Source organism: Meles meles, chromosome 13, assembly GCF_922984935.1.
Source record: "Meles meles chromosome 13, mMelMel3.1 paternal haplotype, whole genome shotgun sequence".
NCBI classification, from domain to species: domain Eukaryota; kingdom Metazoa; phylum Chordata; class Mammalia; order Carnivora; family Mustelidae; genus Meles; species Meles meles.
Window position 1 is genome coordinate 57460967 of NC_060078.1, and position 26302 is coordinate 57487268.

The window sequence follows — 26302 nt, forward strand, 5'->3', positions numbered from 1 at the left end:
TTCCTTTATTCTTTTAGGTAATATGCTTGTGGGTATTTATTTTAAGTCTATAAAATTATTAAAATAATACTATTAAAATTCTCTGAGGTAATGACCATCTTTTCTCTGAAAAATCACACCAAGCATCTGACGTCCTAATTTCCTATGGCTGCTGTAACAACTCACCACAGACTGAGCAGCATAACATGATACAAACTGATTATCTTACACTTCAGTCTGTTAGAATTCCATCATTGGTTTGTGCTAAAATCAAAGTGTTGGCATGACTGTGTTCCCTTCTAGAAGCTCCAGGAGTAGATCTACTTCCTTACCTTCTCCAGCCTCTAGAGCCCACCCATATTCCTTGACCTGTGACCCTCCCTCCATCCTCACAGCCAGGAATGGTGAGTCTAGGTCCTTCTCACCCTTCCCACCTCATATCACTGTGACCTCCTCTTCTGCTTCCCTTTTTCTAGTTTTAAGGACCCTGTGATTCCATTGGGCCCACTCAGATAATCTGGGATCATCTCACTATCTTAAAAGGTCCTTAACTTAATCCCACCTGCACAGTCATAGTCATTGGCCATGGGGCTTGCAACTGGATATCTTTTGAAGGCCATTATTCTGCCTACTACACCTTCTGTCCCCTACTTTGGTGGGGCGTGGAGGGTGTCGCCAGGGTTAACCATGAAGGGGCTTCAGAAACTTGGGCTGTCAGGAGAGCCTGTGAGCAGGCATGCAAGGTGGAATTTTTGGCCACTGCCTCTCGAGAAGGAGTTCAGACGCAGCAATGAGACATCTCTGGAAAACCCGCCCTGCACCGCTAGTAACCTTTTTAGAAAAGTTTTAAGAAAGCGTTTACAAGCTCCCATTCTGGCTCTGGCTCATGTCTCATTAGTACTCCAGATCAGGGGCAGTCCATGCTTACCCACAGCAGAGAAGCTGGCACCCCACAATCACTTCACCATGACGCCAATGACGATGACTCTCAGGGTGAGGGGTGAACCATTTAAGAAATATATTTTTGTCGATGAGGCTTTAGAGGAAGTCCTCTTAGCAGCTGGAATCAGAAAGTATTGAAGTTCCTCAATCTGGTTTCTAACAGCGGAAGCTCCTTTTGTAGACACAGAATTGGCTTTGTCCTCCTTGGGACTATTAGATCTATACTGATCAGGTTCAGGGCCTGTGGTCAATGCGGCTGGACCCATATTAGGGGCTTGAAGAGCTGGCTGGATTCAATCATCCCCAAGCTTACCTTTTATTTCTCGACTCTGAATGAACAGAAAAAGATGAAGATTGGAAACAATTTGGTGATGTTTACCAAGATCCAGAATGTACACGGCATTCCCAGCATCTCCACGGCTTGGTATCTATCCCAGAAAAATATTTGCATATGTGGGTAAGGAGGTGCGTGGTTCAGCATAGTTTGCCATGGTCACAGATGAGGGACAGCTTAAATGTCTCTCGAGGGGTGACAAAACAAATGTGGTATATCTGCACTAAACAACTTAAAAAAAAAAGGCTAGATCTATATATATATGAACAATACACATACTATACAGTGAAAAAAAGTGAGTTTTGGAATAATATGTATCAGTTTGATTCTTCCAAAAATTATATATTTGCATGTAACACAGAAAGTTCTAGAACTATAAACACCAAACTGAAAACAATTGTTATTCTGGGAGAGGGCTGGGATGTGCTTGAAGTAGGGTTGGGGGGTTGATAAAGATGGATTTTTTACTTTCATCTATATTGTGCGAATTTTTTGGTGATAAAACCCATATGAGTGTTACCACATTGTGAGATCTATTTTAAATTAAAAGAGAAAGGTAAACGAAACTGAATGAACTAATCTAACATTTTAAAGTTGTCAAAACTGATGATCAAACCTATTAAAATGTTTTACAAAGCAACAATTAGCACAGGAAGTTCCAAACTATTTTTCCTATTTTGTTAAAAGTGTGTATGTGTATGTACATATAGACTTATATAGACTACCTATACCTATATATATTTACATGGATGCTACATCTACCTACCTATTATCTACCTACATACACTATGTGTATCTATACATACTTCAAATGCATAAATCCTGCTTTGGTTAAACCATAGATAAATATCTCATTCTTTATCATTGTTCTTATTATTTATAATGGCAAACATATCTCCTATATGATTATGATTAATCTGGTAATTGAATACAGTTTGCCTTTTAAATAATTCAATTAAATTTAGTAAATTAAAAAAGTTTTCTGACATAGTTGCAAAATTAAGGACAACATGAAACACTGCTTTACGGTATGAGCCTCCCTTTAAATGAAACCCTTCCAAGTGTGAAGAATGCGTTAAGGTTTTATCAAATGAACGCTCTGTGCAGAAAAACTGATCTAAATTGTGATTTAAACTTTACAACCTCTACAGTGTTTCCATTTGAGCAAAACTTCTGTTGGAAATTGAAAGTGGGGGGGGGGGGGTGGTTATCTCAGGCCTCTGGGGATATCCCAGGAAACAAAAGCTGCTCTGAAGGAATTGTGCAAGATTTGACACCAACAGGAATTCCTTTCTAGACTACGGGAGACTGTAGATTGGGTGTTCAGTTCCACCGAGAAAAGGGGAAGCTACTGAGCTTTTTATTTACTCAGAGAATCAGTCCTGAAGACCCGCCATGGTCTGTGCGTGCGCTGATGTCTCTGGGGATGATCAAATCCTCCCCTCGTCCCCTGCAGGGAGGAGACTGTATGCAGGACCGCAATCGTGCACCTGCCGGTCAACAGATCAGCCCTCCATATGCGGAGGCACTCGCCCAGCTGTGGCGGAGGAGCAGAGCCAGCCCATCCCTCCCCCATCCCCGCAGAACAAAGGGCGGTCATTTTCTGCTCCTCCCAGAGTCAGATACACGCACACACCCCTTCCATCACAATTAACTCAAGAAACTGAAACACAACACAAACTCACCCGCAACATGCTCAAAATCAATGCCATCAATACCCAGAAGGAGGATACCAAAAAAGCAAAACAAAACAAACCTATTCAAAGAGTAAATACTCAAAGCAACAGGGCTCAAGTCAGACACACTACAAGGTCAACACATCTAAGACAAGTTCAAGTATGCGGCGCCTTATACACTGAAGAGCTGGTCATTATCCCACGGGTCGCAAAGGTAAATGCCCTCAGGAACCAGCTAATGGGAAAGTCTATAAGATAATACAGAGTGGGCCTGCCATGAGCTGGACCACAGGTGCCCCGGGGAAAGGGATTCACATTCAATTTTTACAAATTTCAACTCTCACAGCATGATTCTTAAACAGAGTCTACAATCAAACAGAGACGGAAATGGAGTTAAAATACGGGTATAGAGTAGATGACATAGAACAAGCGTCAAAGCCAGAAACGTGGCCAAGTCCACAGAGAATACAATGCAGAGCAGTGATCCTAGTTGTCATTATTTGAAAGAATGGTGACCACTTGGTTTATACCTTCAAATGCAATGGCAAAGCGAAAGTTAAAAGAAATGGCTTATTAAACTCTAATATGAGGGATTCAGATTTGTCAAATAGATTCTTGACATAAGTAATTGAGCTAGATTACAAAAAGATTGCATACATTCTCTTGGAAGGCTTTAAATAAATGAAGCTTCTAAGAGCTATAGGTGTGGCCTTATTGGAAGGCAAGGGGTGGACCAAATGACCTCCCAAGGTCCTGATTTAAATATGTCTATACAGTCAACCCTTGGTTATCCAGCCCAAAGAAGAAGACAGTGACAAATCATCCTAAGCTCAAGATAATAGAAAGTTATATTTGCCTTTGGAACGTATTTTGGTACTTAAATTAGAACGTGTCTTTCTGACGCTCTGAGAATTCACAATGCTTCACAACAGCCACAAAGAAGGCATGACCTGGAGCTGGGAGGCTGCCCAATTTCGCCATCCTGTCCTCCACGCAAGCCTTCTCCTCTGCTGGGAGCCCGCAATATCATCTTGCTGAAGAACACTCAGCACCCCAAACTTTCGCAGACAGGGCCTGCCTGGCTCAACCCTTCCCTGGGAGATGAGAGAAGGCTCTTTCCCTGCTCTCTGGCTGACGCGGGATGAGGACCACAAAGTGCCGCCGGTCCCGTGGTCAGAAGCAAGTTAGCCCAGCTTTGTCTCTGTAAGGTAACTGCAAAGGATGGTCTAGCCTCCCTACCACCGAAGACACAGAAGTAAACTTCTTGAGTTCCTTGGAAGAGACGAGGGAGGGACTTCATGGTAAAGGAAGAGAAAATGAATGCTGAGCGCTTGGAAAGAAAGAGACTGCATACTCGGGAGATGCAGCGGCAACTGTGTGTGTCCAAGGATGGGTGTGATGGAGAGCTGTACCTGAAACCCATGTCCAAGGTGAAGGGACAGTGTGGTAACCACACTAAGTTGTAGAGGGCTCAGGGTGAGGGAAGGGTGGTTGCCCCACCATCCTCTGTCCTCTGTCAGTTCCCAGGGGCTACTGAGGGAGGCCGGTGCCACCTAACAGGAGGCAGGGCCAGCTAGAACCTTTCAGACAAGCCTCAAAGTCCTGGAAGCAGAGGCTCAGGGCTCTGGGAGGCAGCATTTGATGAGGTGGGCTGCTTCTTGGTCAGAGAGACACCAGACTGTCACAGCACTGAGCACAGACAAGTTGCTCCAGTCATCTCGGGCAGCAAGGGTCATCACAACCCCTTCTGGTTCCTTTTTCTATCACACTCATTTCTTTAGTTTTTCCCTCAGACCCAGAACTGTGCTAATTTCAATGTGGCTATTTAATTTAAGTGAAAAAAAAAAATTCAGTTCCTCAGTCAGAGTAGCCACATTTCAAGTGCTCATCCGCCCCCTGTGGCTAGTGGACACCGTACGGGACAGCCCCGACAGAGAACATCTACATCATCGCAGAAGGTTCCACTGGACGGGGCACTCATCCCGACTTCTAGAAGGTCTGGAATCGGGTAGCTTCTACTCTTCACAGGATGGAAGAAATGAATAAATGGAAGAAGAAGCATGCTTTACGAAGTATCTTTCCTATGCATCATCATGGCCGATCCTCACCCCATCCAGTGTGGTCCGGTATGTCCATTTTACAGGTGAGACAAGTAGGCACCACATAGCTAAGGAACTCACACAAGGTTCGCAACTGTTGGGGGGTATGGTTAGGATTAACACCAGGTCTTCCAGTTCCAAGGTCAGTGCTTTCCACTGTTTCATGCAACTGCTATAAGCGATGCCACCTAACAGTGACTTTGTTCCATGCCGCCATACAAGCTTGGCCTCCCAGAATGAAGAGGACAGGCCCCGTGATTTTCTGGATCGACTGATTTTTGAAGTGATAACAAAACATAACACCATAACGCAGTTCAGTAGCTCTAGTAGGGAGCCCTGGGGTTCAAATCCTGACCCACCCATGTCCCGTTTAATTTATGAGGGCTGATCGCTTCCCACCCAATTTCCTTCCCTTGTGTATGTACTTCACAGTGTCAGGAGGCTGAAGGAAGACAGGGCCGGGGAAAGGCTCAGCACGGTGCCTGGCAATGGGGGCTCCAGAAATAACACTTATCGATGGTTTCTGGCAGGACTGACAGCACACCCGCGCATGCAACACCTTTCCCGCTTCTACAGATGATCTATCGGAATCTCAGAGAGGAAGGGACTGATTCAAGGTCATGCGACTAGAAAGCTCTAGATCTACGGCATGAACTCAAGCTATCTGGACTCCGAATCCTATGCTTTTCTTACTACACGGTGTTGCTTCTCGGGAAAGAAGAGAGCAGTGGACACCAAGGCGTGCTTTAGAGGAAGTTTAGCAGTCCTGAATTCCCATTTTTCGCCCTTCTTTGAAAGGAATGATTATTGTCTTCCGAGTCGTTCAGGAAATGCTGTGCAAAGGCCGCTTTGAGCAGGACTTCTAGCATAATTGTCACCTTTAAGCCCTTCCTATGTAGAGCTTCTACAATCCCACTGCCAAGGAAGTGTTACTTGTATAACAAGGAGACTTAAAAACACTAAGAGCATGTCTTGAAGCAGAGCGTTCAAATTCCCTCCCTGAAAAACCATCCAGCCTCTATTGTCTCACTGCTGTAGCAAAAGGCAAGGACATGGCCTTCCAGAGGCACAGCGGAGCCCAGCCCAGACCTAGGAATGAGATTACGTATTGTTGCAAACCACTGGCTTTTGGTATTTTTTATTCAGCCTTATCACAGCAAAAGCTGACTAATGGATCTGTCAGACTCAGGGCGGGAGTCACTTACCCTGCCACAACGATCTCAAAATCTCCATCATGGTCCACATCGGTGACTGCCACACCATAGTTGAGCTGGGTGGGGTTGCTGTCATAGTCAGGGGGCAGGACCGTGCTGGTGACTGCAGTGAACATGGGTTCAGCACGCTGGGACCCCTCGGCTGGGGGCAGAAACCACAGCAGCAGCAGGAACAGTAACATCCTGAACACCTGCAACCAGAAGTTACAAATGTTACTGAAAGACCTCCTAATCAAGCAGCCTGGAGTAGGCGCACAAGTACTCCCTCTCCCTATTCCCCCAGCCCTCATTCCTGGAGGGCTTGGCCATTACTGAGGCTGCCACTTTTCCATAACACCTACCCTGACCAGCGTGTTTAAAACCACAGTCTGCCGGGGCACCTGGGTAACTCAGTGGGTTAAAGCCTCTGCCTTCGGCTCAGGTCATGATCCCAGAGTCCTGGGATCGAGTCCTGCATCTGGGTCTCTGCTCACCTGGGACCCTGCTTCTCCCCCCCCCACCCCATGCCTCTCTGCCTACTTGTGATCTCTGTCTATCAAGTAAATAAAAAAAAAAAAAAATTATAGCCTGCCTGCATCCCACCGGATCACCCTTACCCTGCTCGGCGGCTTCTTTTTCTATCACTGTACATCTACTTATTCATTATGCTTCCTGTTGTTTGTCTCCCTCTGCTAGAATGTAAGCTCCACCAGGGCAAGGATCGGTGGGTTTTGCTTCCTCAGGCACACCAAGCCAAGGACAGAGTCTGGCATAGAATAGGCATTCATCACACAGTTGTTGAGGGAAGGAAGGAAGGAAGGATTGAATATAAATACATTGGCATCTCCCAGACTCCGAAAGAAAGACTAGGAGAGTGAAGAAGATAACCAGCCTCAGTCCCTGGTGGGAGTGAGACTCCCATGGGTATCCCGGTCTAGAACAATAGAGGCAGTGAAGAATTTTCCTTCTACGGGAAACATCCCAGAGGTAGCCTGGAGGGAGCCTGGGAACTGGCAGTTTCCTCTGGCCAGGGTCCCTCCCCAGGGTGGCTGGCCGTCATCTCCAGATCAGGAAGCAGGCAGTTAGGGAATGTATTCCAGCAGGATCTGGCGGTGGCCCATCATTCACTTGGAGAAATTAAACCATTGTGTGCGTGTTTTATTATAAATTAATTATGTATAATCCGTTGTATAATTCATTATTATATCTCTAACATAACTCAGGGTGTTGCCGAGCAGCCTGGGGCCATGGGAGCTGGCGGCCTGAACCCAGGAGACTGATGAGGATCGCCAAGGAGGTGGAAGGACCCCACCCAGCCCCAGCAGGAGCTACAGATGGCCCACCCAGAGACTCTAACTGCAGGCCTGGAGGGCGAACTCCAGAGTATTCTAAAGGCTCTGCTGGAACAAGTCCCACCAACGCTGCTGCGCAGGTCCAGTCCTGCAGGCAAAGTGGTGCCTTCCTGCCTTCAGAAGGCAGCAGACCCCTTCTTTATGGAACTCTTCCCGCTGGCATGCCAGTGCGTCTGGCAGCCGAGAGCAAGGCTGAGTGAGGCTGATGTCTTAATGAACAGAAGATGCAAAACTGACTCTCCATATGGAGACAGACGCTCCTGCCAACAAGGGAGCTTGCCTCCGTTCAGGACCCAGAAACCCAAATGGAGGGCATGGGTGCTGCCTTCACAGTCGGACATGAGTCAGAAGCCTCCCTAATGCCTTGCTGGTGAAGCTGGCGTGAGACCCAGGGGCAGGGCTCCCACAGCAGGGCAGAAACTAACCTCAGCGAGCCTTCCTGGGAAGGAGGCTTTTGCACTGTATTCATGAGGCACATGTAGGGTGTTGCACTATCAGAGTGAGGTCAAGCCTATACTACTGAGTTGTCTGAACAAGACCGTATCTTCTGGGCTGTCTAATCACCAAAGGCAAACACATCACTCTGAGAGTTAAGCAACTCGGCAGGAAGTTTGGTTGGATAAAGGAAACTTATAATTGGATTAATGAGCAGCTGGTGGTCAAATGAGAAGCTAAAGAGTATTTAATAACCAGCGGAGACATGCTGAAATGTAGGGTGGATCTGAAGGTCACTGGTCTTTTCAAGGTATTTCTACCTCTATTGTAAGGACAGCAAATGAGTTTCAACTTGAAAGTCAGATCCAAGTGATTGGCAGTGGCCTGCAAGAGTACCGTGATCAGATTACAAGGCTTGCAATGGACAGAGAAAAGGGGAGTGGCATTGGGTGTAACTTCTAGAAGCTACTTAGTCCCTCCCAGGCACCATACCTGTGGTCTGGGTCACTGACACCAGGGAGGGAGGTCCCATCGGGGTAACAGGGGCAACCTTCTGTTTAGGTAATATCAGAATTCTGGAATAGGTTTCAGAAGCACATCACTACTGAAAAATACTGTATAATAACTATTTTTTCTTAGAATGCCCACTTAATCAGGAAGCCTCAATGTTCTTTACAAGAGATTCATAACTTATGAAAGTAAACATCTGGTAGAAATTTTCTAATGAAGGTCATGAGGGGCACGAACCATGATGCAGCCTGTTGATTTTTACCTTTACTGTAAAAAGGTGAACTTATAAAAAAAAAGATCATTTATTTATTTGAAAGAGGGAAACAGAGAGAGCATGAGCGTGAGTATGGGGAGAGGAGCAGAGGGAAAGAGAGAAGCAGACTCCCTTCTGGGCAAGGAGCCCAACACAGGGATCAATCCCAGGACCACAGGACCATGATCCGAGCTGAAGGCAGATGTATAACAGACTGAACCACCCAGGCTCCCCGCAAAGATGAACTTTTAATTAGGGGAGCCATATGAAAGAGGTAGCTGCTCTGTGTTAACCATTTCCAGAAAAATAACCTAAAGCAAGATTAAAAAGAAGTAATAAACTTATGGGCTGACCTCCAGTCAGCTTGGTGACCTTGAACAAGTCACAGCCTTGGTGGGTCCCAGCTTTCTTCTCTAAAATGAGAGTTTGGGACAGACTTTCAGGGTCCTTTCCAGCTCTAAAATTCTACAATGAATTAAAGAATTTTTTTTTTTTTTTTTTAGAAGCAGACCGTCGGCGGTTTTCCTCCTCAGTGCCTTCTATAAACTTTAGACCAACCTGTGTGATTTTCCTCTCCAAGCACATTAAACCTATTTTGAACAAAACAGCTTTTCAGCAGGGTTCTGCAGTAGTTCCCCCACAGAGGCCACGGCCAGAGAGGAATCAGCCATTATCATTGTGGAATCTGAAATCACTCCACATGGGCAGATCAGTGGACAGCACCCCCAGTGGGGCAGGGGCCGAGGGGTGCCGGGAGAACATGCACTTCACATGTTATTTTTTTGCTATGTCAAGGCACTCCATGCACCCACCTGGGCTGTTCTGAACCAGCCATGAGTTAGAGGAGAAGCTGTGAGCCTGTCTTTGTGGCAGATCGGGAAACAGTTATGGTAAAGAAACTCAGGAAAAGGTCTGGAAAATATCCACCTTGTACTCTCAGGGCTCATGTCAAAGAAATCATGGAAGGGCTTCTCTGTACCTTGACTACTTAGACTGGTTCCCAGACCAGGAGCCTCAATACCAGCTAGGATTTTGTTAACAAGCAGGATCTTGGGCCCCACCCCAGACCTAATAAATAAGAATATGCATTTTCATAAGAGTTCAGGAGATGTGAATGCACGTTAAAGTTTGAGAAACATTGCTCAGCTGGAACTATACACTGGAATCACTCGGGGAGTTTTTTTTTTTTTTTTTTAAATACTGTTGTCTGACAATGATTTCTTGGATATGACACCAAAAGCATACAACAGAAGAAAATATAGATAAAAAGGATTATCTCAAAATTTAAAGCTTTTGTACATCAAAGAACACTGCAGACCAAGTGAAAAGGCAACCCACAGAATGGGAGAAAATATTTGCAAATCGTTTATCTGATAAGGGATTAATATCCAGAATATATAAAGAGTTCCTACAAATCAACAACAACAACAAACAACCCAATTAAAAATGGGCAAGGGACTTGAATAGACATTTCTCCAAAGAAGGTATATACAAAAGGCCAATAAATATGTAAAAAGATGCTCAACAACAGTAATCATTAGGGAAATGCAAATCGAAACTACAATAAGATACCACTCATATCCATTAGGATGGATATAGTAAAACAAAACAAAACAAAACAAACAGAAAATGGCAGTCATTTGTGAAGATGTGGAGGACTAAGACCCTTGCACGCTGCTGTCAGGAATGTAAAATGGCATAGTTATTGTGGAAATTCACTGTGCAAGGGTTCCTAAAAAACAAACAAAACGCCCAAATACAACTTCCATGTGATCTGGCAAACCCACTTCTGGGTTTACACTGGAAAGAAGTGAAAGAAGGGGCTCAAACAGATTCTTGTACACCCACGTTCAAAGCATCATTATTCACAAGAGCCAAAATGTGGAAGCCACTCAAGAGTCCTTCGACAGCTCAACAGTAAACAAGATGTGGTCTACACCTAGAATGGAATATGCTATAACCTTTAAAAAGGAAGACAGTTCTGACACATGCTGTGACATGGATGAACCATGAAGACATTGTGCTGAGTGAAATAAGCCAGTCACAGAAGGACATCGACTCTGTAATGCCACTTAGATACAGTACCCAGGATAGTCCCATTCACAGACACAGAAAACAGAAGGGTGGTTGTCAGAGGCTGATTCAGGGAGGAGGAGCAGGGAGTTAGTGTTTAATGGACAGAGAGTTTCAGTGTGGAGATGGGTGGTGGGGATGGTTGCTCGCCCACATGGATGTGCCCAATGTCACTGAACTGTACACTTAAAAATGGCTAACGTGGTAAATTTAGAGACCAGGTGTCTTGTCTCACACCAAGATAGTCTCACTTAACTGGCACAGGGTGCAGCAGGGGCACATCAGAGTTCTAAAAGCTCTACCATGTGATTATAATATGTTGCAAAATTTAAGAAACACTGTTCTATACCAGTGCTTCTCAGACTGTAATGTGTATGTGAATCATCCGGCAATCTTGTTCAATTGCAGCTTCTGATCCACTAGATCTGTAATAGGGTCCAACATTCTTGATTTCTAACAAGTTCCCAGGTGATGCTGGGGATCCTGGTCTGCAAGTTACACGCTGTACAGTGAGGTTCTGCACTATAGCTCCCAGTCAAGAAACCAGGGTATATACTACAGAGAAGGGATGTGATTATTTCAGGAACCTGCTTCTCACTCTCTAGATCTAAGGAGCTGAAATCAATGGAGGGTTATGCAATCCTCAGAGCTGCAGGCTCCGTTTACCCATATATGCTCAAAGTCCTAGCTGTCTTTAGCTCCGAGTTAAATTACCATACTTAATATGAGGGGACAAAGGATTCTGGTTCTGGTTTTTACCAGAAAGTGAGAAGAGGGTGAGGATTGGAACTGGAGGGGAGGGTCAGGTCCAGGAGAAAAGGGATGGCTATCACCAAATGCCACAGCCTAGAGAAAATGGGTTATGGGCAGGAATTTGCCGCTAAGACAGAGACGCTCACCAACGTGTTCTTAAAAACCATCATAGTGCCTGGTACTAGTTAGTGCTTAATTAATGTTTGTTAAATGTTGAATATGCCCAAATGATAATATGAATCAGCAGAAATGGCTTGCCACTTGTCATAGAGTTATTTAAAAACTCTTCTTTGCCTAAAGCAAGGCTTCTCAAACTGTAACGTGCTTACATATCACCTGAAGGTCTTGGTCAAAATGCACATTCTGGTTTGGTAGGTCTGCGGTGGGGCTCAGTTTCTGCACTCTCACAGAGCATCCCATGAGGCCTCGGCAGACTTCACTTTTAGTAGCAAGGCTCTAGACCAAGGTTCTAAACCCCAGCTGGCCCACAGGACTCACCTGGGAGTATTTCAAAATACAACACGGCCCAGGTCCTTCACCCAGTTTCTGATTGAATTGATCTGGGGTGGGGCTCAGGTGCTGCGTATTTCTAGAAGCTCCCCAGACGATGCTGATGGACAGCCTGGGCTGAGAACCACGGCCCTAGACTCGTGGTCCTCAAGATCTGGGAGTGTAAGCTGCCCTCTGTTTTAAAGTGAAAAATGTTTCTACTCCTCAAATGTCCTCAACCAGCTTGTTGAAGTACATGAATAAAACCTACTTTTAGCTACAGAATGTCACCGGAAGAGGTGAGGTTGGTTGGGAGTTTGGGGAAGAAAGCAGAGCAGGCGCTGGGACTGCGTGAAGTGGAAGGGCCGCGGGCACCGGGGGTGACCTCCCATTTTACATGGCTGACCTGAGAAACCTCCCGTCACACCACTGTGAACATCTGAATCTTTGGGGAGAGCATGGAAAAGTTAAACACAGGATCAAAAAATAGGTTGAACGGACAGTTTTTGTTTTCTTGAATGCTTGGGCATGACCCGCCTACTATGTTCTTGAGCCTGCTGAGTGGCGCGGAGTCCGAGGTTCAGCACGTAGGTGTGGAGGGGGGACACCCAGGGCCGAGCAGCCTGGAGGAGGCGAGACTAAATACCAAAGGTGGAGCTTGGGCCAAGGGGCACAGGGCCAGAGCACCCGGAGCCTCTGTAAGGAATGTGGGCTGCTCTTGCAGGGGAGGTGTGGGGAGGAGGCTGGGAGGGGTCTGGCTTAACAAGGGGAAGGGATGCTAGGACTTGTGGTTCAGGAAGTGAGAAGATTGCTTTGTAATGATTTTAAAAAAGGATCCATAAGCAAACTTCTTGAACAGTCTTTAGTGGGATAAAAAGAGGGGGGAACCCCAAAGCGTGGAGTTAGGGACATGGATTTGGATCTCAAGTGTCCCCACCCCCCGCAATCCCCATCAACTAGGTAGTGACCTTGGGCACGTTCCTCCATTGGTCAGCTCTTCAGTGTCATCATCTGTGACGTGGGAAGCAGACAACGCACCAAGGTTTCAACGGTTAGGTGAGCTCGTGGACACTTGCTGGGGGCCAGGCCGGGCTGCTCTCATTGCTTGTTCCCCGTCTTGCTACACAGATAGTGTTGGGTCAGTCTTTAGACATTGGCTGTGAGGCGGGTCACATGCAGCCAGACTCAGTTTTCTGTGGCCTTGGGACTTTCCTGAACTGGGTCTGAAAGCTGGTAACCAAGCAACCCAGATCTCGGAGTGGGGTCAGACAGCTGTGGGGGGAAGCTTCCAGGGCAATTTCCAGGGCAAGCAGTTCCTTAGAGATTATCGAAAGAGCCAAGGACACCACCCCGAGCTCTCACAAAAGCAAGAGCCCTGAATGTTTCAGATGTTGAGAATGAGCCAGGAGCACAGACCTTTTCCAGACACTGTAGGGGGGCAGAGTCTCACTCGACAAAAGAGCCCCAAATGCTTCAGAAGTTAGAAATGAGCATGGAACACTGACCCTTTCCAGACACTGTAGGGGGGGCAGCGGCTCTGGGGAGTAAGGCAGCGGCAGGAACACTCCATCCCGCAGAGGCCAAGCCCCACCCAGGAGTGACTGGAACCAAGGCATCTTTGGAGAAGGGCTACCAGAAGTTGTCTTTGTTCCTTTGCCCGCAGTGACAATCCCTATAGACCCTGGGATCCTGCTCTTGGTGCTGGGGTCACAGGGAGAAACTTAATTAACATGTGCTGTATGGCGGGGGGGCGGGGAGGTTGGAGGCCAGAGCACAAAGAATTCACTAAGGGAGCTGGGGGCAGGGCAGAGACCTGGACTGCTTCCGAAGAGGTAGGGGGTGTTGCCGCAAATTAAGCTGAAGGATGCTCGGAAGGCAGCTGGATAGGAGTGGCAGGAGGGAAAGGAGAGCATCCAGAGAGTAGACCCAGAGGTATGGAAGACCCAGTGGTCACCCCAACCTGCCCCGATCCCCGGGTCAGTGGTGGGAAGGAAGCATTTATTTCCCACTCCTGAGGTTTGCTTCCAGAGGACCTTCCACTTGACTAGAACATGGGTTCTCAGGTGGGGGCAATTTTGCGCCCCCCACCCCACCTCCCGGGATACCTGTCTATATCTGGAGACAGTTCTGGTCCACACAACCAGGGAAGGGAATGCTACTGGCATTCAGAGGGTAGAATGCCAAACTTCATACAGTGCGCAGAACAGCCAGCAAAACAAAGAATTATCTAGCCCAAAGCATCAAGAGCGTGAGCTTGAGAACCTCCAGGACCAGCGCCATATTCCTGGCCTCCCTCCTTCCCGAGTCCTCCTCCTGAGGGCTGCAGCAGGGTCTCCCAGCTGCTCAGTGTGCAAGAACCATGCAGGAACCTTTCTGGACCTGCCTCCCAACAGAGGCCACTCGCCGCCACGGGCTGAGGCTCAGCCCCAGCCCCCCCCCCCCCGCCCCCCGCCACAGGGAGCCCACTCTGAAGCCAGGCCTTCCAAACAGCTGTATCGGTAATGAGGGTATCTGGGACTTGCCTCTCTCCTCCCTTCTTCCTCCCCTTTCTCTCTTTCAGTTGGTCCTGAATCTGAGTAGGGAAGGGGGATGCTATTCACTGGGCCCCATTGAACCCCAACACTGTCACTCAGGTTGGAAATCTGGTGTCACAATGGGTTCTCGCGTCTTCCTCCTTCCCCACAATCGCTGGATCACCACGTCCATTGTGTCCCATGAATACTTCTCAAAAGTGCCCAGTCTTCCCAACCCCACTGCTAGAGATGCGCCCCTCTACCCTTCCCCTGAACAGTGGCAATACTTGCTAACTAGCCCCTCCCTCTCACCTCACCCACTTCCACACGCCTGTCGGAGCTCCAGTTTCTAATCTCAGAACTGATTCCCTCTCTCTTCCACTTAATTCATGGGACTCTGGATACCAGGCAAACAGGTTTTCACTGCAATTTTGTGTAACAAGTCCTATATGAGGAGTGGGTAGTAATAGTGACGCTTGTCTACCCCTGACTGGGTGCCAGGCGTTACTCTCCCCCTTCACACAGATGATCTCCTCCAGTCCTCACAGTAACTTGTGAGGTGGGTTTTACTATGGACCCCATTTCATAGATGAGGAGACTAAGGCATGGAGATGTTAAGTAACCTGCTGAAGGTCACAAAGCTAGGGCGTGGTGGAACCAGATTCTGTGTCTAAGCCCCCTGGCTCCGGAACTAGCATTCTTGGACGCTCTGCTATAATGAGCTTGTCTTAGAGGAGGTGAGATGGAAGCCCAGTGGAAGGAGCAAACACCCCTGCCCAGAGGAGCTGGGGGAGAGCCAAGAGAGGGGCAGCGGTGAGCTGGGGGACAAGGTGGAGGAAGTGTCCCGGGCTGAGGGGACAGCAGAGCATGTGGACAAGCAGCTTGTGTCATGCAGTGAGGCTCTGTGTGGTGGGAGCACGGGATGGGGCAGGACAACCTCTGGGAAAGAGGATGGAGAAGGGGAGTGGCCTGGTGAGCCACAGCAGCCAGAGGTGGAGGGGTGTGTTAGAAAGACCGCTGTAGCCAGGGCATGTGGAGAAGCCATGGGAGGATGTAGCTGGAAGCTGGGACTCCAGCTGGGAAGCAAACCCCGGGCCTGAGTGGGAGAGAAAGCTGGATGTCTGGGGGTACCCTTCCCTCGGCCATTACTCACTCCGTATTCCCGTGCACCCACACTGTAGCAGGCCCTGTGCCCAACGCTGGGAACAAAGGCCTTGCCCCATGGCGTAAATGCTCCAAGGCCTCAGTCATCGGTGTCTCTCCACCTTGTCTCTGGCCAGGTCCTCTGCTTCGCCAAATGTTAGAATTTCTGCCCCTCCCTGCCCCCAGGGGCCACCCTGTCCTCTGCATTTTCCCCAGCACCCAGAAAATAGAAGGCTTCCTCTTCTCTCCCGCTACCTGGGGAAAGCACCCCATGCTGCCGGCAGCTGCACTCCCAGGCAGAGAGCAGACTGGCTCCTGCTCCAGAGAAGGCAGGTGAAAACTCAGGGGCCCCGGGCGAGGAGGTGCCCCGGAGACCGGCAGGCTAATGAAGCTGGGTTCTGTGAGTGAGCGCACAAACGGCATCTCCCGGCCCTGTGCACCGGTGTAGTGGCTCCTGCTCGAGCATCACGAACGGCCGAGACTTCCCTGTCTGTGGAACGGGCAACGAAACGAAATGATGCCCGTTCCGTGCTGAGCGTGGTGCCCGGTCGACAGGAGGTCCGTCCGTGGCAGGGGAGGGCAACAGTGATCGCGCTAAGACCATGGCCAACGGCTGTCTGTGGGCCAGAGGAACGCAGCTCAGGAGGGGGCCCCCGGGCCCACTAGGGACTCCCCTTCCAGGAGTAGGGGCCAGAAATTGGGTGGAACGCCTGGGACTGTCAGACTTCAAGGAATAGGCTTGCTTCCATGACTAATTTGTCTGGGGAGCCCAGTGGACCTCGCTGACTTCTTCAGCACTGCTTTCCCAACACCAGACTCTCCTCAATTTCCCGACTTCCACCCATGCATACTCAGTCAGGACACGCCCAGGGGCCAGGTTGGAAGTGACACCTGAGGCCTGGCTCCTGACCTCTGGGAGCTCGCGGTCTACGGGCGGTGAGGCCCATGCACAGGGAGAAGCTCAGAACAGCAAGACGGCTGAAGTGCAGGTGCAGCCCGTGGCAGGGGTGGGGGGGGGGGTGGCTAGTGACGCGGGGGTAAGGGCAGGAGCGAAGGAGAACGGAGATTCCACGGGAGTTGCATTCCACATGGATCATGGAGTGGCTGTGACACAGCTTTAGTGGACACGGCAAACGTGGGGGTCGCTGGAATGCAGTGTCCAGGGTGTGGGGCGCAGGGTGCGGGAGAAGGCAGAGGCAGCCGCTGGGGCCTGTAGGGCCTGCCCGTTATGCCAGGGCAAGGAGCCTGGAGTCACACCACAGGAGAGGGTTCGAAGTGGGCTGCGACATGATCACATGACCAGCCACGCACCGCAGGAAGAGCGTTTTAGGTTTGGGGCAGCAGGCTGCAGGACAGACAGATGGTGCTCCTGAAGAGAGAGTGAGAGTCTCACAGAAGGGATGTGGGCATCCTGGGGCAGCAGAGTGGCGTGGCATTGGATGACCTCCCAAGTGCTTTTCCAGGCCTAAGAGTCTATGGGTCAGGGTTTGTTGCCTTTTTCCCCTCTAAGTCACTTGAAATGCATTAACAGACCTTGCTATTTAGAAGCACGCCCCTGGGAATCTTCCTGCGAAGTAGCGATTCACTCCCTAGTCTGTCTTCAGTGGAAATCCGAATTATCCTCTCTTCTCTCAGCTTAGAGTGAGGCAAATCTGCGCTGAGCTTCCTTGCAGTAGCCTAGTGGGAAGGAGGGAGGAAGGGGAGAGAGCACGAAGAGAGAGGGAAAGAGGAAGAGAACCTGTGCCTTGCTCGGGGCTCAGAGCTGGCCACCATCTCATAAGGTGCGCCCTGCCTGGGCTCCCCAACCCCTGCCTGGGCAGCAGGACCTCGAGGTTTCTGGAGCCTGCTGGGAAGAAGGAGCCAGAAGGAAAAGTGGCCTTGCTGATCCAGGCCAGTTTGGAGATCCACTTTCATACCCAGAGCCACCTCTGGCCCAGAATGGCCACCTACATTCACCTGTTAATCCAGCCAAGTACCCACTGAGCTCTTGCATGTGCCAAGCACGCTAGGCATGGAGTTCACAGTGAGAATGAAAGACACAGTGATTTCCTGACACTGCTTATAAGGCAGTGTTCCTCCTTCTCAGGAACTCTTGTGTCCTCACTTGTCAAAGCCTCCTTGGACATACATAGCTTCTCCGTTGAGAGGTGCATGGTTACGATCTCCGAGGAAGAGTCTGTTCCTAGAGACCAGGATGAAAGGGAATGTGACATCCCTTAGACAGTGTGTCCGCAAGAGACAGAACGGGCCTGTCTGCTTAGCTCCTCTGTTATAGGGATGGACTAGGGTGTAACCTTGATCCTCTTGGGAGAGACTCAAGTGACTTCCTACCTTCAGTGCTGAGCACATGGAGGACAAGCCCAGACACAGCCCTTCAGTGAAAAACACTAACAGAGGCTGCTCCTGCCAATCCTTCAAGAGCTCCTCTGCCCATGCAGGCTGGGATCGGGTTCCCAGGCCTGTTCCCCATCTAGACAGCTGAACAAGGATTTGTCTGATATGAGGGGTCCTTAGGGACAGACATCAAAATAGGGTATGGCAGGGATGCCGTGGGAGAACCTCCCCTTGGGGGGCTGTTCTCCAGGCAGGTGGATGTTGCTGTTAGGGAGGAAGTCCCTGCAGTCCCTCCCCTGGTCAATGGGACAGCCTGAGCTCAGCAGTGATTCCCGTGACCTTGTCACTGTACCTGTTGGGTGCAAACAAAGATAAGAGTAACTAGAAACAACGGGAAGGGTCATTTTATACACTCTCTGCACTTGCAATTCTTCTGTGGCTAATTAAAGTAATATGTCAAAATGTCCCTTGGAAGAGATCTTTAAGAATATGTCTGTTAAGTAAACAAGGTTTTACTAATTAATGACTCGCCTTCCCATCCCTCCGTGAAGTTCCTTGCAGAACTTCCCTGTGCCAAGAGGGTTGAGCAGGAAAGAGTGAAGCTGCCACCTCCCTTTCCCGGAGGGAGGGGGGACAAATCCAATCGGTAGTCATTTGTGGAGATATCAGTATCTCCTCCGGATGTTGATCAGATTTCCTGGGCTGGAACCAACTTACAGGGCGAAGGTACTGGAATTATTCCAAGAAGAAAACGCTTTGCTTCTTAAGAAGCCAACATGATTTCTTTCAAGGAAAATTTTTATCTTTTTTTAAAAAGTGGCTAGGGTTTTTGAAGGGCAAATCTTTGGACATTTCTCTAAAGGTAATGATTATGATATACTTATTTGCTAAGATCACCTTCCCCACCTCCCCCAGCCACACGCGCGCACACACACACACACACACACACTCAGAGAGGCATGCAGGTGGAAGGGACGAGGCACCCAATATTACACAATGAGTCAGTGGCACAGCCAGAAATAGAACTTTCCAAACTCCCGAATTCTTATTAATAGCAATATTAATAATAGTCTCTTTATAATTTTCCAAGTGTTTTCACAGCTCCCATTTGATCTTCACAACATCTTTGAGAGAGTTTGTGTAAGTCGGTCTCAGCAAATAGGAGATCTGAGTTCCAGACGAGCTTGGCTGCTAGCTTGCTGTAGGACCCTCACTAAGTCTTTTCACCTCTGTGGGTCGTAGTGTCCTGAGCTGTGAAATGGGAGAGCAGGATGAGGACACTTCTGAAATCCCTCCCACCTCCGGTGTGCTCCGATTCTGTGTGGCGATGCTCTGGCCTGGGTTTCTCAGCCCTGACACTATTGACATATTAGGCCAATTTTTCACTGGGGGCTGTCCTATGTATGGTAGGATGTTAAGCCTCATCCCTGGCCTTGCCCCACTAGATGTTACTAGCCCTCCCTAGCCCAGTGGTGACAACTAACGATGTCTCCAGACACCGCCAAATGACTGGGGGGCAACACAGGCCCTCTGGTCACTGCCAAAGGATTTCAATAAGGTCAAGATCATGAGTGGTTCAGTAGTAAAAGGTCTTCCTGTTGCCAAGCCCTTCACATCTCTCTGTCTACTTTTCCAATGCACCCTCCAAGTCCTTTGCTGCTTCTCATTTCTTAAATGCCCTAAGTGGTCCAGGGTGTGTTGGGTGTGATAATGAACCAATTGATTTCATACTTTTTCCTAAGCAGAGTTCACAGGTTTATGTCCCCTAAGCAACCAGCCAGGCTCCCCAGAAATCCCTCACCAAGCCCTGGCTGGCCTGGAAGCCTGTATCTGCAGCCTGCAGGAGGCTCAGGAAGCATGGATTTGTCAGCACTCTTAAATCACTGGGCTCCGCGGAAGGCTTCTCCCAGCACAAAGATCCTTCCTTAGGAATCAATAGCTCAGGGCCCTTCATCACATTCAGAATTATCCTGGGACCTGTAAAATTTCTTTTCCCTAAGTATGGCAGAACCCCCAAATGACAACCCTAGGGTGGGGGAGGGGAGAAGGCAAGGAGGGAGCCCTGCCGGGGAGGCCTTGTCCATCAGTCCAGATGTTGCTTTGAGCAGGGGCCGATGTACAAATCTGGACACTCAGCCTCGCTTGCTTGGCAAAGGAAGACTCAGTGTGGTTCCCAGTGATCCTGCAATAATATCTTCTTCCAGCTGAATACCTCCTTACATTTTGCTAAGGGCAGAGGCATGTTAAAGACTGTCTTCCTTGATCTTCACTATCCTATCCTTATCACAGGGTTGTCAGCTTCACTGTTTTGCAAAGGAGGAAACTGAGGCATGCAGAGGTTAAGCGGTTTGCCAAAGGTCTCTAAGCCAGTGAGTGGGGGAGCCAGATTCTAAGCCTGTGTCCTTCCTACTACACTGGGCTGCCTTCCCAATGAGAGTAGGGGAAATAAGAGTCAGCCACCTAGTGGGGCTCATGAAAAGGGTGACTTCTTGTTTTCTCAGGGTCTAATGCCACTTCTCCAACTCTATGTTCTCTTTCCATTCAACAAAACACCAGAGAGCTTGTGCTCTAGCCATATTTCATGTAATTACATTCCTCTCCTTATCCAGACCAGAACAAGTCCTGGGAATGCAGGCACATTTCTTCAGCTAGAGCCAGGAGCTGGCGCAGACCCAAGCGCACCCTCTCAGAACTCTACTTCCTAAAGGAGGGGGTTGTTGCTCTTTGGTGGTCCACTTACTACTCTTACTACCTTCCTCCTCCCCCTGAAGACTAAGACCCAACTTGCCTGTGAACCTGAAGGAGAAGAGGAAACTCAAGCATCTTCCCCAGCAACAAGCATCCCTTGGGTGAGCTTTAGGGACAGAAGAGGATCTGGCTCTCAGAATTCTGGCTTGGCAGCACTCGTTCCTCCTGAGGGTCGCCACTGAGTCTGCTGAGGCTCCGAGGGGACCCCAGAGGAGCTCTACGCCGTGTGCAAAGGAACAGAGTGGGGAGAGGAAATGGAAGGGTGGTCCACAGGCCACTCAGCAAGCCTCCTGCCCAAGGCCCAGCTCGGATGTTGACAGTCACACTCACAGAACAGAAAAAGGGCAGGGGAAATGGCAGTATCTTCCAGGTCACCCAAGAAGCCCTAATACAAGGATTCTGCAAAAACAGAACATCCTAGCACTCTGCCCTTGAGCTGGGAGCGGCAAAGATGGGGAAATGGGCAAATAATGGTTGGGAACTCTCCACTTCATCCAGGATCTGAGTACTGGGGGTGCCAGAGGCAGCGGTGGGATGCAGGACTGGGAGAGCCTACGCTGGCATGCCCTTGTGAGAGAAAGGAAGCGCTTTGGCCTGGCTTCCAAGACCACAGCGAGGGACTGGGCTTTTCTGATGCCTGCATGCATGGCCTGAGAGCCGGAGTTGCTTTCTTTCTGCCTAAAAGACTGCTTGGAATAACGAGATAAGATAGTGGACGGTAGGGAAAAAGCAACTCAGAATTTCTATTACCTGTATATGTACATTACAAGAACTTTACCTGCTCCTCGCTCCGAATAATTGATTCCAAGGAAATTTCCCCAAATTTACTAAATTTATTAATTTGCCAATGTCAGCAATTATGAGTACATAGTGTGCTGAGAACACACGTCCATCTCCATAGTAAAGAAGAAGCAGGTCACAGGATTGGAAAGAGCTCTGTGTAGGGAGCTGGGAATCCTGAGACCTAGTCCAATGTCTTCCACCAAATAGCCATGTGACCTTGGGCCACACACTGGTCCTGACTGGGCTTCAGCTTTATCATCTGTAAATTAGGTATGCGTGTGAGTGTTGGGGAAGGGATGAGGTTGGACTAGATGCTCTTCGAGGATCCTCCCTTCTAGTCCTAATGTTCTTGGACTCCGTGGGCTCATAACGAGTTCAAAGAACCCACCAGAACCAAGAGCAAAGGAATGTTCTCAGAGAGCAGGTGGGACTGAGCACCAGCTCTTTCCCTGAAATGTTGTGTGTGCACCTGCCCCATTGCACCTGAGATCACAAGGAAAAGCTGACGTCCAGGAAACCTGTGGTAGCAGGGCTCCCGTCATGAAGGTGAGGGTTGGGGTCTGTGGTCTGGGCTTGCCCAAAGTGTTTAGTTACCATGGTCAGTGAAGGGCAAGAAGTGGGAAAGTCAGTGGTCTCCAGCTGGGTGCCTTTGGCGCCCCCTACTGGACACCAATGAGCCTGCTCCACCTTTAACCTTGATCACCTAGGCAGTCAGCCAGAAGATTGAGAACAGGAGACTGTCATAAGCACTTTCATAGTACTGCCTTTGTGGTCCGTGGTCCCCTCTCCACACCGTCTAGGTTTGACTCCCTCGCATGACACAGCCGTTTGGTCCACACATTCATAGGGGCACTCCTGTGCAGCGACAGGACGTCTTAAGCAAACACCAAGGTGCCAAATAATAAATATCAGGGTTTAGAACACCAGGTGCAACCCAGTTGGAGAGAAGGGAAGAAAGAGCAACAAGCAGGTATCTCCCTGCACAAATCCCCAGTGGAGAGAAGGTGTTGGGAAATGGAGCAGAAAAATTTTGACCGCAGGCGGAGGATGGAGCTGGTTGGGGAATGGACTGATAACCCCCACAGAAGATCTCCAGGCTGAAGGAGCTCCCCTAGGAATCCAAAACACCCACCGTGTTCAGGAATGGGGTACAGGTGAAGGATACACCCTGACTGAGCAGCATGTCTTTGCCCTTCTCCAGAGTCCATTAGTGCCAACTACAAGTCAGAATATTCTACTTGTGGTCCACTGTGGCAGCACCAAAACCCTAAACTCCCTTCATGGCTTCTTAAATTGAATTTAGGACCTGCTGCCAGAATGATGTTCTTGAGTCAGAGGGAGAGAAAATGCTTCCTCAAGAGGTTTATTGGAAGAACTGCCATGTTCCCACTTTTCCATCCTCCATCTCCCCTTCCTCACGGCTGAAGTGAGGTACAAGCACTACTCTGAATTTGTTCTGATTCAGCCTTGGGTATCCCCAGCCCTAAGTCTTCAGGGTAAAAAAAAAAAAAAAAAAATCTCCCATCAGTAGCGATTCTCTTCCCCCATGAGTTCTCACCTGATTCTCAACAGCACTACAGAGCTGTCCCCTATTCTTGGAAGCTTTTTTGCCTTCTTTTCCACCTGGCTTCACTTGAGAAGTCCTGCACCCATCCCAGAAGACATCTCAAGTGTGACTCAAGAATGTGTCCTGCCTGGAAAGCTGAAGCTCCTCCTGGGACGCAGAGAAGCCACACTAGGTGCCCACCCCACCACCACCGCCAGCAATATTCATTAGTCATTCCTAGAGGAAGGGGAGTGCCCCCCCTCCCAACCTCAGGAGCATTCCGCGACCACTCTGGGAGGCTCCCATCCAGGCTGGGATGACTTTGGATTCTTGAGTTGGTTTCTGCAGAAATGGGACTAACCAGGGCTCCCAACTACTGTACTGCGAAGAAGCGCGCTGCATTGTTGGGCATGCCCCCAAGCCTGGCCTGTGCCCCATCCAAGCCTCCAGGTGCCCCCACAGGCGGAGAAAGATCCCCGGCTCCCCCGGAATGCCTGAAGCTGGTTTGCCCGAGACAGGCTGCGAGCGAGGAGACCACACCTCGGTCCAGCAAAGGCAGCTGGCAGCTACGCCGCTCGCGGGGCTAGCTCCCGGAGCTCTCTGCCCACCGAGCGCTGTGCCAGGACCTCGGCTTCCCCGGGGAAGAAGCGCCAGCTCCCCGGGGCTCTTCCCCATCCTGGCAGCATAGTCTCCCGGTCGAGGCCAGTAGCTTCCCCGGCCCGAGGCTGAGCCCCGCTGGGTGGCTCCCAGATACCCCCGGCACATCCCTTCTCACCTGCTCCGCCCCCCCTCGTCGCCCTAGTGACCCCTCCCCAAACGGCTGACCTCCAGCGCGCCCCAGCACCTTCCCCGCCAGCGGGGCGGGCTGTGGTCCGCACACCCCCTCTCCCACCTCTCCACCTCCAGCCCCGCGCCCGCCTCGCCCCCAGCCCGCGGGGGAGGCTCGGCGCGCCGGTCGGGTCCTGTGCCTCTCAGTAAGTTGGCAGCACAGACGCCGCCGCCGCCTTGGCGGCGTCCGCCTTCCCGGTTCCCCGGTCGCCGCCACCCCTGCGGACGGGTCGGGTGGGGCGCGCAGGGCGGGAGAAACTTTCTCCGCCTGAGGGAGTGGGGGCCAGGGAGCGGGTACTCACGCCGAGGTCAGCGCTCGGAGCCATCTTCGGGCTCTCTCAGCCCCACCGCCTGGGGGCGCCGGAGCGCGGGCGCTCGCTGCTGCCGCCGCCGCCGCCGCCGCCTCCTTCCAGCTCCCAGCCCCGGTCCCGGGCTGGCCTCGAGCCTCCCGCCCCGCCACCGCTCGCTCGCTTTATACAACTCCACTCGAGCGCGCCCGGGCTTATGTAAAGGCTGGCGGAGACCCGCAGCCAATGGCGCGGCGGCTGGAGCGGGGGGGCCCCCGGACTGGGGGCGCCCGCGCGGCCAATCGCGGCGCGGGGAGCCCGGGCAGCCGGTGGGGGAGGGGACGCCTCCCCGCGCTGATTTAGGAGCGGGGATTGCGGTGGCAGCAGCCGGCAGCCGGCAGCCGGGCCGGCCCGGCGCGGCGCGGCGCGGCGGGCGCTGGGGTGGGCGGCGGCGAGGGCGGGCGTCCCCCGCACCCCGCCTTGGCGTCGCGTAACCTTCAGGAGGCAGCGGCGCCTGGCGAGGAGGGGCGAGGCGAGGGCGCCTGGCTGGGCACTGGGGGCCCCGGGTCGGCGGGAAGCGGGGGTCCCTCGGGAGGAAGCGCCGAGAAGGAAGGCCGGGGGGTGGGGAGGGAGGCGAGCCCCGGGGTCCCAGGGACCCGCGGCCACCCCAGCGCGCGGGGCCGAGGGTGGCGGCGCGAGCAGCGGCTCAGCCTTGCTTTTCCCCCAGCCGATAGCGATCTGGCGTCGCCGGGCCGGGCCGGAGCGGCCGCGCGAGGCGCGCTGATGGCGAGATTTCGCGCTGCGGAGCGAGCGCCGACCCTGGGAACGTGTCCGAGCGCCTCCCGGGGACTGCTCAGTATGGAGAGCTGAGCTTCGCGACGGCCCCAGAGGGCGGGGAGCAGGCGAGCGCAGCTCCGAGAGCAAGCGCGGCGGCGGAGGCGGCGGCGCACTGCGTCCCCTCCTCCTCTTTGGTCCCCGCCCGCCGCCGCCAGTGCCCCCACCCCACCCCATCGTGCTCCCGCTCCAGCAGCGCGGGGACTGAGCTTAATCCGGGGTCTCCCAGCAGGCCCACCGGCTCTGGTCTTTCTAGCCTCCCTCACCGCTCTGCTCACAGGTACTGCTAACCTCCTGTTCGACCCCCCCAGCCAGCCGCAGTGCCCAGGATGGTCTCGGCCTCCCCGGACCAGGGGCCACGCGGGCCAAGCTTGGGAAGAACGCGCTAGGTCAGCAGTGCCCAAAATACCCGTGTGCTGGTTAGGAAACGGACCTGGATCGATAACACTCTGAAGACAAGCCCTTTGTTTTGCGCCTAGAATAGAGTAGGCGCTCAGTGAGGATTTAAATGAATTGTGAGCTTCCTTGAGTAAAGTCTTTGGGTTTCGGAAAGCTAGGGCACGCAAGGGGCCCTGGAAGAGAAAGACCTGAGGATATGCCATCCGAAAGGGAGCGAGCTGGGACTTTTCCCATCTCTTGATGCCTTTATGACCGTCTCTCTGTTTCTGGGGACTTAACTCTTAGAAGGATTCCAGTGGTTTTGTTGTTGTTATTGTTGTTGTTTTTTAAATGGAGCCCCCCCCCCCCCCCCCCGCAACTAGTCCCTGGCCCCAGTTATCCCCAGATTTTGAGAAGAACTACCAAGCCTACTTTGGACTGTTCTCAGGTCTCTGTGATCGTCCTCTAGAAAGAAATAGCTAAACATAGGCAATCTTTTTAACTTCGGGGCCCTGGAACTAGCTCAGGTTCTTAATCCTTTGAGGGTTGTGGACCCTTTTGAGAATGTGGCAAAAACTATTGAATCCTTCCTCTAGAAAAATATACAAACACATGTGCCCACACACACATACAAGCACATCTCCGAGAATCACCTCACGATCATTAGGGATCTCAGGTCTTTTCTGGGGCTCTGCCCAACGTCAGCCTGTTTCTCTAGGGGGTCTAGGATGGTGGCTTATAATCATTTCCCTTTGGGGGATCAAAAGAACCCTTTCAAAACTTTCAAGATTCTGATTAATGTTATGGGGTTGTTTCTTGG

General features: G+C 50.8%; 1 protein-coding gene across 2 annotated transcripts in view; it reads right to left on the reverse strand.

The window, feature by feature from the left end:
* The window catches only part of CRTAC1 (cartilage acidic protein 1), a 147563-nt gene extending 123069 nt beyond the window's left edge, over positions 1-24494 (reverse strand). The window contains exons 1-2 of one of the 2 annotated variants that reach the window (XM_046027502.1): positions 24286-24494; positions 6236-6435 (exon numbers count right to left, since the gene is read on the reverse strand). In XM_046027502.1, coding sequence (XP_045883458.1) covers positions 6236-6435; positions 24286-24309 — 224 coding nt within the window. In that variant the 5' untranslated portion in view covers positions 24310-24494. The remainder of the gene's footprint in view (positions 1-6235; positions 6436-24285) is intronic. The other variant, XM_046027503.1, reaches the window with a different exon arrangement.
* Between the last annotated feature and the right edge of the window lie 1808 nt (positions 24495-26302).